Consider the following 13,716-nt stretch of genomic DNA (forward strand, 5'->3'; position numbering starts at 1 on the left):
CCTTGCTCTGTCCTTCCATTCATTCACGTTCGCTCTCCTTTTTTTGCTGAGGTTTTGCCTATTAATGTCCGCAGCGGACATGAAAGCAACCGGCGTCTCCATTTTTCGTTAGTGGACATAAACGGTTTTTCCGCGTGAGACTATTTTAAATTTTAAAATACAGAGTTTTGGTCGCGCGAACACCCCCCAGAGTGATTCTGTATACAAAGTGGCACACATACATTCAAGTCACATGGTTATCTAAATTTTTGGTTGGACTAATACGGTTGTTCGTCGCATGAACACAATTAATATCAATCAAAAGGCAATAGAGACAGTTAATGATTTTAAATATTTAGGTGTTATTTTAGATTCTCAATTAAAATTTGATCTGCATGTAAAAAGGTTGTGTAGGACGATCAGAACAAACTTGAATTGTTTTTATTTGATTAAGCCGTATATACCCCTAAAGGCAGCTAAGTTATACATGCATGCAATGATCTTCTCACATTTATCTTATTGTGTGACTGTCTGGAGTCAGGTTTCTCAATCGACTATCAAACCGGTTACATCTCTATATAAACAAACGCTAAAAATCTTGGACAAGAAACCAGTTAGATGGCATCATTGTAATATTTTACAAAAGTATAATCTGCTTAGCTTTGAAAATTGTATAAGTTTGTCTCTTATTAAAATGTTTTTTAAATGTATAAACAATCTTGCTCCAGATATCATATGCCAATTAGTAACAAAACAACATAGTAAGGGGATGACCACAAGAGGTGCATCCAATCGGAATTGCAAAGTACCAAAGAGGAAAACTAAATTTGCACAATCCACATTTTCGGTTCAAGGTACACTGCTTTGGTGAACTAAAAATGCAAACTGAGTTAAACATCTTTCAAACAAATATAAAAAAGTGGTTCAAACAAAAGCAGGTTTGTGAACATTGATGGTTATACTCAGTCTTTTATTTTATCATTGTTTTTTATACATACATTTTTTGTTGCTTGTGCGATTTGTTTTATTGTTGTTAAAAAAGCCTAACCAGGGACTGGGGCTGCAAATTAGCCTTTGGCTAGAAGCCTATATGTGGAGCATCGGCTGCTTGAAATTGTAGCAATGTCTTTTCTGCATTGTCCCTGTCAAATAAACTAATAAATAAAATAAAATAAAACAAAAATCCAGAAAATCACATTGTATGATTTTTAAATAATTAATTTGCATTTTATTGCATGACATAAGTATTTGTTCACCTACCAACCAATAAGAATTCTGTCTCTCACAGACCTGTTAGTTTTTCTTTAAGAAGCCCTCCTGTTCTCCACTCATTACCTGTATTAACTGCACCTGTTTGAACTCATTACCTGTATAAAAGACACTTGTCCACACTCAATCAAACAGACTCCAACCTCTCCACAATGGCCAAGACCAGAGAGCTGTGTAAGGAAATCAGGGATAAAATTATTGTAGACCTGCACAAGGCTGGGATGGGCTACAGGAAAATAGTTAAGCAGCTTGGTGAGAAGGCAACAACTGTTGGCGCAATTATTAGAAAATGGAAGAAGTTCAAGATGACGGTCAATCTCCCTCGGTCTGGGGCACCATGTAAGATCTCACCTCGTGGGGCATCAATGATCATTAGGAAGGTGAGGGATCAGCCCAGAACTACACGGCAGGACCTGGTCAATGATCAAGAGAGCTGGGACCACAGTCTCAAAGAAAACCATTAGTAACACACTACACCGTAATGGATTAAAATCCTGCAGCGCACGCAAGGTCCCCCTGCTCAAGCAAGCGCATGTCCAGGCCGGTCTGAAGTTTGCCAATGACCATCTGGATGATCCAGAGGAGGAATGGGAGAAGGTCATGTGGTCTGAAGAGACAAAAATAGAGCTTTTTGGTCTAAACTCCACTCGCCGTGTTTGGAGGAAGAAGAAGGATTAGTACAACCCCAAGAACACCATCCCAACCGTGAAGCATGGAGGTGGAAACATCATTCTTTGGGGATGCTTTTCTGAAAAGGGGACAGGACGACTGCACCGTATTGAGGGGAGGATGGATGGGGCCATGCATCGCGAGATCTTGGCCAACAACCTCCTTCCCTCAGCAAGAGCATTGAAGATGGGTCGTGGCTGGGTCTTCCAGCATGACAACGACCCGAAACACACAGCCAGGGCAACTAAGGAGTGCCTCCATAAGAAGCATCTCAAGGACATGACCTGAACCCAATAGAAAATCTTTGGAGGGAGCTGAAAGTCCATATTGCCCAGCGACAGCCCCGAAACCTGAAGGATCTGGAGAAGGTCTGTATGGAAGAGTGGGCCAAAATCCCTGCTGCAGTGTGTGCAAACCTGGTCAAGAACTACAGGAAACGTATGATCTCTGTAATTGCAAACAAAAGTTTCTGTACCAAATATTAAGTTCTGCTTTTCTGATGTATCAAATACTTACGTCATGCAATAAAATGTAAATTAATTACTTAAAAATCATACAATGTGATTTTCTGGATTTTTGTTTTAGATTCCGTCACTCACCGTTGAAGAGTAGCCTACCAATGGCAAAAATTACAGACTTCTACATGCTTTGTAAGTGGGCAAACCTGCAAAATCGGCAGTGTATCAAATACTTGTTCTCCTCACTGTATATATATATATATATATATATATATATATATATATATATATATATATATATATATATATATATATATACACTCACCTAAAGGATTATTAGGAACACCTGTTCAATTTCTCATTAATGCAATTATCGGATTGGTTGATTATCTAATCAACCAATCGCATGGCAGTTGCTTCAATGCATTTAGGGGTGTGGTCCTGGTCAAGACAATCTCCTGAACTCCAAACTGAATGTCAGAATGGGAAAGAAAGGTGATTTAAGCAATTTTGAGCGTGGCATGGTTGTTGGTGCCAGACGGGCCGGTCTGAGTATTTCACAATCTGCTCAGTTACTGGGATTTTCACGCACAACTATTTCTAGGGTTTACAAAGAATGGTGTGAAAAGGGAAAAACATCCAGTATGCGGCAGTCCTGTGGGCGACAATGCCTTTGATGCTAGAGGTCAGAGGAGAATGGGCCGACTGATTCAAGCTGATAGAAGAGCAACTTTGACTAAAATAACCACTCGTTACAACCGAGGTATGCAGCAAAGCATTTGTGAAGCGGATGGGCTACAACAGCAGAAGACCCCACCAGCAGGGTACCACTCATCTCCACTACAAATAGGAAAAAGAGGCTACAATTTGCACAAGCTCACCAAAATTGGACAGTTGAAGACTGGAAAAATGTTGCCTGGTCTGATGAGTCTCGATTTCTGTTGAGACATTCAGATGGTAGAGTCAGAATTTGGCATAAACAGAATGAGAACATGGATCCATCATACCTTGTTACCACTGTGCAAGCTGCTGGTGGTGGTGTAATGGTGTGGGGGATGTATGTTTTCTTGGCACACTTTAAATGCCACGGCCTACCTGAGCATTGTTTCTGACCATGTCTATCCTTTTATGACCACCATGTACCCATTCTCTGATGGCTACTTCCAGGAGGATAATGCACCATGTCCCAAAGCTCTAATCATTTCAAATTGGTTTCTTGAACATGACCATGAGTTCACTGTACTAAAATGGCCCCCACAGTCACCAGATCTCAACCCAATAGAGCATCTTTGGGATGTGGTGGAACGGGAGCTTCGTGCCCTGGATGTGTATCTCTCAAATCTCCATCAACTGCAAGATGAGGCCTCTCACCATTGATAACATGGGGCCTACCACCCTTTCAAGCCTGAAACGGCGTACTCACTACCAAGCCAAGGCCATCAACGGGTTCCAAAATTTTGGGAACAGCTTATCACAGGCCCAGCTTCAGGCCTGATGTAAGACGTGCCTGGGGGAAATTGCAGGAGGAGGAAAAAGAGTGGAGAAGGTAACCTCAGAGGGAGAGTCCCACCTTCTCTGTGCCTTACTCCTGGGTGGAGGAGGCGCACGAGAGGCGATCACTGGCTTCTGGCCCTTTCTCCGATCCTTGAACCGGGACGGGCCTGGACCTCCTGCATGTCTGGGTGCGGATTCGGACCTCAGCAATATGCATGCACTAAACACTGCCAAGCGCACCTTCGCCACTCTGAACCTTCCTACCACCGCCTCGACTGACATGCCAAGGACGGGGCCTATGCCAAATAACTTTTCTATACAACTAAACATGAATCATTGTAGCTCACAACCATCTGTTTATACTTTGTGGAATAAATACCATGTAAACGTTCACCTGCCTTCTGAGTCTTAATGGTAGAAATACACCTTCTGAGACAAAATGAATAACTGGGAATTTTATTAACATTAAATCAACATAAATCATCTGCCAAAATGCATAAATGTAATCCTATTTTCACCTCAAAATTTTGGGTAGGCTGTTTAAATACAAATAAACACACATACATGCAATTATCTAAACATAATTAGGGGTAATTTCCCATTCTAAAATCTAAATAATTGCAATAAAACATTTTAGAAAATATTTCTTGATTTCCTGTAACATAAATACACAGAGGCCAAACGATCACCACCCATGTATTTATCTTCATGCATTCCAAATGCATAATACTTTTGTTCATCTTCAGACAACACTAATAAAGAGATTTCAATATATATTTTTATTTAATGTACATGAGAGTATATTATGACATAATCTTCAAAATCTCTGAGGTCAAAAACATTTGGTTTCTAAATTAATATAAGAATGTAATTCTTTGAAAATCCTGCAACCCTTTAAAGGCCCACTGAAGTGCCTTGGAACAATTCACTTCAGTGTGACAATTCAATTCAATGTGTTGACGTAATTTCCCCTGAAACGGCTCAAGCTGTTGGTAGCTCCTCCCCTTTTTTAAAACAGCCAATACCGTTTAGTTATTACCACAGTTTTGACTAGAGCCTTTCTGTTTCTGTTTGGTAAAGCCAGAGTTTCCTCCTAATCTCTAACCGTTTATCATCATAATCTCTTTCAAATCTCTTTGAAATACAGCATTCTGTGCAGAATTAAAATTGGTCCGATATGTTTTGTTGTCTGCGCCGACTCGCGCATATGATCCGCTCTCGTGTCTGTAGTCAACGGCTCTGGTCTAGACTATGTGTGTGCACTGCTGCGGTGCGCATGAAACTATCGTGAACCCAGACTTCATTCGCCTCAACTGAAAGCATATTTACACTCTCTGAATCGTTTCCTATCGCATGTATAGTGTGCTATGTGCCGTTCACCCTGTCGAAAATAGTAAATGCGTGAACAACTGACCGTTTTCAGGGTCCATTTATAATGCAGGGGGCGGGACTTCAGATTCTAGAGCGCATTTGATTGGACAGAAGGTTTGATGAGAAGGTGAAGTCTGCGATGATGTCATCAAAATCTGTAATTCATTTGAACGGAAGTGAGAGACTGCAAGTTTCGAATGCTTATATCTCCTAAATGCAAATGTTTTCATTGTTTTGGAACACACCAGCTTATTCATAACCTTAAGGCTAAGATAATCATACTAAAAGCCAGAAAACTTTATTTTGATTTCAGTGGGCCTTTAAGGATTCGGTTTTGGCTGCTTTGGCTGATTGTGTCATTTTCTTGTTTCTGTGTTCAAATTGTGCTCATGGCTTTGTCTTTGGCTGTGCCTGAAAGCTGAAAATTAAAGTATGGAAGTAGAGAGGCATGTCTGAATCCAATGATCGTGTCATCCTGAGAGATAACTTAATCTGATCGATTTTTGAAGACGGCATAAATGTATTCTTCTCTCCGCTATATGATATCAGACTATCATGTGCATTTGATTCTGTGACAAAAAAAATGTATCAGTTTCTTTGTGTAAATGTTATACATTTTGACCAAATTTTTCCACTTTTAATGTTATGTCTAGCAAGAAATTGGTATTATCGTAATTACATATCCGCTTGGTTATCACCGATTCTCCCTCTATTTTGTTGTAGATGCTTAAGCCATTATGCTCTTCAGAAGTCTGTCCAAAATCAGTTTCATGAGCAAACATTGCCTGCAAAGTCATTGCCTGATAGGGCAGTCGGGCAAAAAGCCAGCTGCCTAAGCTTTCGAATCCTGCCTTTTTTGTGTCTGACATGTGCTCCCCTTTGCCTGCCCAATTAGTCTAGTTCACATTCTGTTAATTGCCAACACCTGTTCCTCATGTTTTTCCCTCTCTATTTTATTTTGTTTCCTCCAATCCACAGGATTGTTTTGTGCCATATGCCAGGAGTGGATTGTGCCCTTTGCTCTAGTGCTTGTGTTGCTCTTTTTAAGTGTTTTTCTAGTCCTGTTCTGTTCTGTGTTTTGCCCTAGCTATTAGCTTTGCCATTACTGTATATTAAATATAGTTTCAGTTTTATTAACTCTGCACTTGGGTCAACATGAAAACATCAAAAGAGGGAAAATGTTTTTATTAGTCCGGAATACAGTACATAGAAAATCACCTTAGACAATCAATTGTCAGAAAGAACGAAATATTTTGCTATTGACTGTAAAACTTTAAGCTTCTGTCTGCAATTGGTTATAAAACATCTATATAATAGCTTTCAGTAACATTTAAGTTTTTATTACATTTTAATACATTTCTCTCAAAAAATAAATATTATGGAATCTTTAAAACACACATTTTCATAAGTACATCTTTATAGTGCTTAGATTTAAAAGCATTTGTAGACTGGCGCTGAAGTTAATCTCTCTTGATAAAGTTTATCGCAGACACTCAAAACAGCATGGAACATTCTTGAATAATCTGTAGTACTCCTCTTGAATCTGGTGATAAAAGTGAAAACATTTGCAATTAAAGGTGTAAAATGGTAAACATTAATACTGAATAAGAATAATAAGAAAATAATATACATCTCTGGTACTTATGTTACCCAGTTCACTGATAAGGGAGATGAGACGCTGTGTTATGACGTTGCCAGTATGGGAAAGTCTAAAAGCATGTGTGGAAACGGCAATTTTATCAGACAAAGGCGAGGTCAGGTGACATAGCATAATCACATCATCAAGACTATAAATAGGCACCTGAAATAAGAGTAATCAGATTCTAATTGTCTGAAAGAAGACGCTCAGGCATGCATAAAGTATGGCAAAGCGACGGAGTGTCTTGTTCCCTTCTAAGGGAACTGGGTTATATTCGTAACCAGAAAGTCAACGCTGATGTTGGTGCTATGGGAATGTTAACACTCACATCACCATACTGAAAAATGCCTGACCAGCAAAGTTGTGAAGTACACTGTGCAAAACCACTGAGAGGATTAACCCAAAATACTTGAGAGCCATGAATCCAAACTGTAAAACCTTATAAATGTGTGCAGAGAGGACCAGCCTACCACAGCACAAATATCTTGTAAAGGCACACCCTTAGATAATTCCATAGAAGAGGCCACATTCTTAGTTGAGTGGGCCTTCATGCCTAGAGGCGAAGCCATTCCATGCACTCATAGGCAAAATAAATCTCATAAAGAATTTAATGCGGCAAATGCTGCTTGGTGGCATGGGAACTTTTGTTGCGCCCCCCTAAGCAGACCAACAGTTGATCACATTAATGCCACAAACCTGAGTGGTCAACATAAATCCTTAATGCCCTGACTGGACATAAGAGGTGAAGACTCTCCTCTTCTCCTGTTCCAGCAAGTCAAACAGTGGAGGGGAAAAGGCATGAAGAATGATGTTGAGAAAGGCACCTTTGGAACATAAACCAGCCTCGGGTGCAGTATAACTCTGACCTGTCCAGGAACAATATCTAAGCAGGGCGAGGCTACTGAGAGGGCCCGCATTTTTCCTACTCTTTTAAGCTATGTTAACACCACTCCAAGGCTGACTCCAATGGCTCAAACAGAGCCTCTGACAAACCTTCCAGTACTATAGAAAGATCTCAGGAAGGAACTCACAGTCTGCGATAGGCCTCAGCTTTCTGGCAGCGCACAGAAAACAAGATGCTCTCTGGCATGGCACAGAAAACAAGATAATAAGGGTTGCCCAGCTGGAGGTATAAGGGCGAACCAGAGGGGACAGTGGGTTGACTCTGCTGAGGTGAACAGGTCCACTTCCGCTCTGTTGTACCTCTGCCAAATCAACTCCACCACCTTTTTGGTGGAGTCTCCATTCCCTGGGCCTCTGCCCTAGAGACTGTGAGCTGGATGGCCACGCAAGACTGCACTCCAGTCTGTGAGAGAGGCGTCCAATAGGCAATAGTCTTGTGATGGAAACATGCCACAAGAGTAGGACCTTAGGCAATGCCAGGGTATTCCAAAGAGAAAGGGTACAAAGCACCTGTGCATAACCCTTATGACTCGCAATGGGTCGCTCAAACACGATCCTGGCTTCCTAAAGACATAGAAGCTGATGATCTTTATTCCAGGAACCTGTTTATGGTCTTGATGACATGCTTACACTACGTCACCTAACCTCACCTTTGGCCAATAAAATTGACATTTCCACATGTGCTTCAGACACCTCCTCATGCAGGGGCATTCCCATAGTGTCGATGTCATGATGCAGCGCTGAGTTCCCTTGAAAATGAACTGTAGAATTGTGTGCACCTTACCCTTCTGGACAGAACGCAAAGGAATATGAAAATGAACATCCCTTGGAACACATTGGCGAAGGTAAAGAGATAGGCTGTCAGGGTGGTCTCATATAAGATGTGCATGACACCAAATGTCCAGGTAACTCCCAGAACAAATAGAAGAGCAATTGCTCCTCTTGCACAAGACCTGTGGAATTATTATTGAATAGCAAATGTAAAAATGTGTTTGTAATATTTGCAGGCTGCCGTTTGATTAGTAACTTTAGTATTTAGGAACCCTGACATGCCCTGAGAAGAAAATTCAATTTTACTCAGAACCTGGAAATTGGGATATAAAGGATGGAGTCCAAGTTACTTGCAAACACAAAGTGTCATAACATTAAAGAGGATGAGATGAGATTGTTTAATTTTCATTTTCATCATTTTCATATATTTACACTAAAAGCAAATGATGAAAGATTTCTTTACCTGATATTTTCATAGTGACTGAATTCAGGTTTCTTTACTGCAGTGTGACGATAAACCTTACAGATGATCACAGCAAATGCCAGCAGATTAACCTGGGAGGGAATAATTGGCTTCAATGTAATACTTACACAAAGTATGTATACAGAGTATGTACAACACAAAGTATAGTATGGATTATATGCAGCAATTCCTTTGATTAATTAAACAGCATATCATGTTATTAATTTGATACTTTTTTTACATTTATTGAGAGCTCTAAAGAAATTACATTTTCGATATCAATTTATCTAGATTTAAAATGTATTTAGATTTATTAAAAATACATCATAGTTCTAATGAAAAGGGTTCAGTTAGTGTAACTAGATTTGTTGCTGAGTGTATGTGGGTCCAGACGAGTGTTCATGGGTTTATTTTACAGTGTTGTTACTGGATGTTACACTAAAACAAGAAGGGATGCTCACCAGAATAATCAGACAGGCTGGTCCTATGAAACTCCAGATGAAGTTATGTTCAGTGCTCAGCCAACACCTTAACAAGATATTAATAAAAAAATAAAAATATATAGTAATATAAACAAATAATAAAATATAGTATACAAATAATATTTTTTTTGTAAAACTAGATTTATATTGTTTGAAGAAATTGTGATAGGTGCTATCCACCTTATTTTGCAACGTGGATCTAGAGGTACATTAAATAACTAGAAGAATATTAAAGTATTCAATTAATGGTAATTATTTGAACTACAAACTTGTGTGTTAATGATTACATAAAAAGTAAAACATATAATTTGAAAAAAGGTGGATTGCTCAAAGTAATAGTGATTTTTTTATTTTATTTTTATTTAACAAAGGCCACTACATTTTAATTATAATAACTTACACAGTACTGGTGCCATAATATTTATAGCCAAGTGTTGCAGAAATTGTGACGACCACTGCGGGGCTCCCATAACCAAATATGTAGAAGTTCCGGTGGAGGAAACCTTTGTTGTAGATGACACCAACAACGATGAGATACAAATGGATCCCCTCTATACACATCCAGGCAAATGCAGCCAAGAAGAAATAATGCAGCAGGCCAGCAATAAGAGAACAGAACCACTGAAACACACAGTGAACAAACATGAATCAACATTACATTACACTACATTACTTGATAGAGGCTACTTTCGTACAGGGTTTATGTTGCCATCTGACAGATTAATAAAGTCTGAGGAGTAAACCTTGTGTGCAATCTTGTTAATCCCGATGAGGAAGATGAACTGGGCCATGAAAAGGCTGCAGCACAGGTTCTTGTGGATCGTGGTTCTGGTGTTCTGAATGTCTCGAAAGAACCAGAATGTGAAGATACACAGGGACAGGCATATTATGGAGATCACCATTCCCAGCTGCGTTATCCTCGTCAGAACATTATAATGCGCAAGCAACTAAACAGAGCAGGAAAAAGCATTTAGAATCGTTTAAAACCAAATTTTTAATTCTGCTCTAATTGAATTACAAATTCATGGACAACTGAGTCAGTTGGGTTTACAATGTATAATAATAGCATATATTGAAGAAAAGGTAAGTGACGATCGCCAGTGCCATGTTGCTAAAGTGTTCTGGGTGGTTTTATAGCATATTTTTATGTGTGACTATGTGACTATGATATTTTAGATTCCTATATATAGTTTGGGTTCCTGCTTCAATGTTTTATTCTCAACAAACCACATTATTAAAGGTATCATAAATCACTGTAGCACAAACAATATGTGATGCATTACATGACTTGATTTCACAGACAGGGCTTAGATTAAGCCAGGATTAGTCCTTAGTTTAATTAGGGCATTTAAGTAGCTTTTATAAACGTGTCCTTACTGGTATGCATCTTGAGACAAAACAATGGCACTGATATATTTTAAGATACGTCAGTGCTAGCTGCTTTCTGTTAAAACAGCTCAAACATCCATTTTAGTCTAGGACTAGTTTAAACATTGTCTGTGAAACTGGGGGTAAAAGTGTAATTTAAAGATAACATCAGTCTAATTACTGATGAATAACTTTTTTGTCAGGTTTCATTATTATTTAATATGACTTAATTAACCATAAGCATAAAAAATATATACACTCCCGTTCAAAAGTTTGGGGTTGGGAAGAGTTTATAATGTTTTTGAAAGAAATCAAGGCTACGTTTATTTTATTAAAATAGAGTACAACAGTACTATTGTGAAATATTATTGCAATTTAAAATAAATAGTTTCGCCATTTGCCATTACGGCAGTCGTCTGTGTCACACATTCAAAAATAATTTGCTGCTTTGGTGCTCAAGAAACATTTATTATTTTTGTAGCTTAATATATAGTTCAAGCTTGAAACTCTAACCCAGGGGTGTCCAATGTCCGGCCCGCGGGCCAAATGCGGCCCGGGGATGAATTTCAAATGGCCCGCAGCTTGTCTATTAAAATATATTATATGTGGCCCGCCATGCATAATTTACAAATCGTGCATTTTCACAATGTCAACGCAAGGTGGCAGTACTAGATTTTAGGCCAGGGAAACAGCACCAAAAGTCAAACGAAACAGCGCCACTTGTGCGCAGTGCAACTCGCGAGCGCTGACTCTGAACAAATGTGTTTACTTGCTGAGTGTCTCGATCATGCGACCACTAAACAGCCTGTGAGAAGTGTTCGAGTTTGGCACAGAGGTCTCCGGTAAAAGCTGCAAATCTGTATGTGATTTAATTTCGTTTAAAGTTTACTTTTCAAAAAACAATTCACCAACATTTATCATGGGTTTACTGTGGTAACACTAACTGTAACCGTGGTAATTTGTCAGAAATGCAGGTATCTTGCATCTTGATTTAAGATTCTTAGATATTTGGACTAGGAAAAAGACAGATGTACTAAGCAAGAAAAGCATTTATTGGCAGTGTGGTTTTACCTGTGGTGATCTAAATAGAGTACTCGTTAATTTAAATAAGAATAGAGTTCTAACTCACTAATAATATTTAAATTTCACACATTAAAACTTTTTGGTTGATGAAAGTTTCACAGATATTGTGAAATATCTATAAATGTACATCTGTGTCCTATCTCAGGCTACTTTACTGTCAAGCTTTTGTCAAATATGTCAGAACAAATACAGAAAATTATTGTATTTGCTCAGCAGCAGCAGTTGGAGCATAAGTCCTCCAAAATCAAGCCTATGTACAGTATATTTCATGCCCCATGCCAATAATGCTGGTTGAATTTATCCACTCCGAGTTGTCATGACTGAAATAGTGTCCCTTTTGATAAATGTATTGCTTCTTTGCTTGATAAAAGTAAGTAAGTAAAAAAAAATATATATATATTATAGGCTACTGACCCCAAACCGTTGAATGGTAATGTAAAATTGTTTTAAAGGTTCAGATCAGATAGAAAGAACTGTTTGTTGGGCCACTGTATTTTGTGAGGATACCAGTAGGGGGCAGCAGTAGTTCACTTACATTGGCTTGAGCAGAGGACATGAGAATAGCAAAGTGTGTCAGGTGATTACAGGAACACGAAGTATGAGTGGAATTCACACGAGTGCGTATACAGCCATCCAAACTCCAATGTCCCATCATGCTCTGGGAATACTCCCAGAATGCACACTTAGTCTCATCATGGGCAGGATCTATCTCCTTTATGAAAAAGCAAAACTTGTTCAATGCATATTAAAATTACATTAAAAGCCATAACTATTTCAAGTCAATTAATCAATCAGTCAAACTTCACCTGTGTGTGTTTGAGAGTGAAGGTCACGTTGTTCAGTGCAAATGTCTTTGGGTTGTTGATGGCTGCTGCTATTACTGGTGAATTAACTGTAATTTCACCAGCTGCAGCATAGCGAGAGTAATCGGTCACACCAGGGTCACCAGTTGGCTTTAAAAGATCCCCAATACTGTTATAGATTATAAATACAATGGAGGTGCTGCCTACAGCAGAGACAGATTAAAGACATACATTTAAATAATTTGGTGCATTTATACAGTATTCAATTTTCTATGAAGTTTTAAGAAAGAACATTTACAAACCGTTATTGCTTTTGTTTTTTGCATTCTGAGGGCTCAGTGAAATGGAGTTCCCTTGAATGTTGGTTGAAACTGGACGCGTATGTGCTTGGTGGGGTTCAAATGTGTAAAGTTTCATTTCTAGAAACCATTAAACACAATGATTAGCACCTTTTCATCAAAAGCAGGTTCAACTAAAAAAAAACACTTGTAAATTCAATGTAAAGTATGTCAAAAACCCACTGTAAAAATATGGTGACAACATTTCAGGTATTGTGGAACAAAATACAAAAGGTATTAAAACAACAACAACAACAACAAACAATACAATATGATTAATCATGCAGGGACTTCTAAAAAATGACTCAAAGCTTATTTGTTATGGTAAACAATGACAATAAAAACATTTTACAATAATGTACATTGATTTTTATTGTTGAATAAAATATTCAACTTTATTCAATCAGTATTCATACTTTTTATTTCCAAATGCTAACTATTTCGGTTAACTAATTTGTCAGTTAATTTTTTTAATTGTGTATCCTATAGTTAGGATTTATTAAGATTTTCAGTACATTTTACAGAATTTGAACTACGGCTTAAACACTTATGAAAAATCTATATGGAAACTCATATTAACACTGGGCTCTGTTTTTACAGACTCTTCTTAGAGCGTGGTGGGTTAT

At 38.5% G+C, this 13,716-nt stretch overlaps 1 protein-coding gene across 1 annotated transcript in view; it reads right to left on the reverse strand.

Moving 5' to 3' along the window:
- Positions 1–6,406: 6,406 nt before the first annotated feature.
- Positions 6,407–13,716, reverse strand: part of adgrl4 (adhesion G protein-coupled receptor L4) — a 49,337-nt gene continuing 42,027 nt past the window's right edge. Inside the window, exons 8-16 of the mRNA XM_079844779.1 lie at positions 13,055–13,171; positions 12,756–12,955; positions 12,485–12,661; positions 10,242–10,445; positions 9,899–10,119; positions 9,478–9,544; positions 9,017–9,108; positions 8,567–8,735; positions 6,407–6,783 (exon numbers count right to left, since the gene is read on the reverse strand). Coding sequence (XP_079700905.1) covers positions 6,721–6,783; positions 8,567–8,735; positions 9,017–9,108; positions 9,478–9,544; positions 9,899–10,119; positions 10,242–10,445; positions 12,485–12,661; positions 12,756–12,955; positions 13,055–13,171 — 1,310 coding nt within the window. The 3' untranslated portion in view covers positions 6,407–6,720. The remainder of the gene's footprint in view (positions 6,784–8,566; positions 8,736–9,016; positions 9,109–9,477; positions 9,545–9,898; positions 10,120–10,241; positions 10,446–12,484; positions 12,662–12,755; positions 12,956–13,054; positions 13,172–13,716) is intronic.

Source organism: Gobio gobio, assembly GCF_949357685.1.
Source record: "Gobio gobio genome assembly, chromosome: 19".
Classification (NCBI taxonomy): Eukaryota; Metazoa; Chordata; class Actinopteri; order Cypriniformes; family Gobionidae; genus Gobio; species Gobio gobio.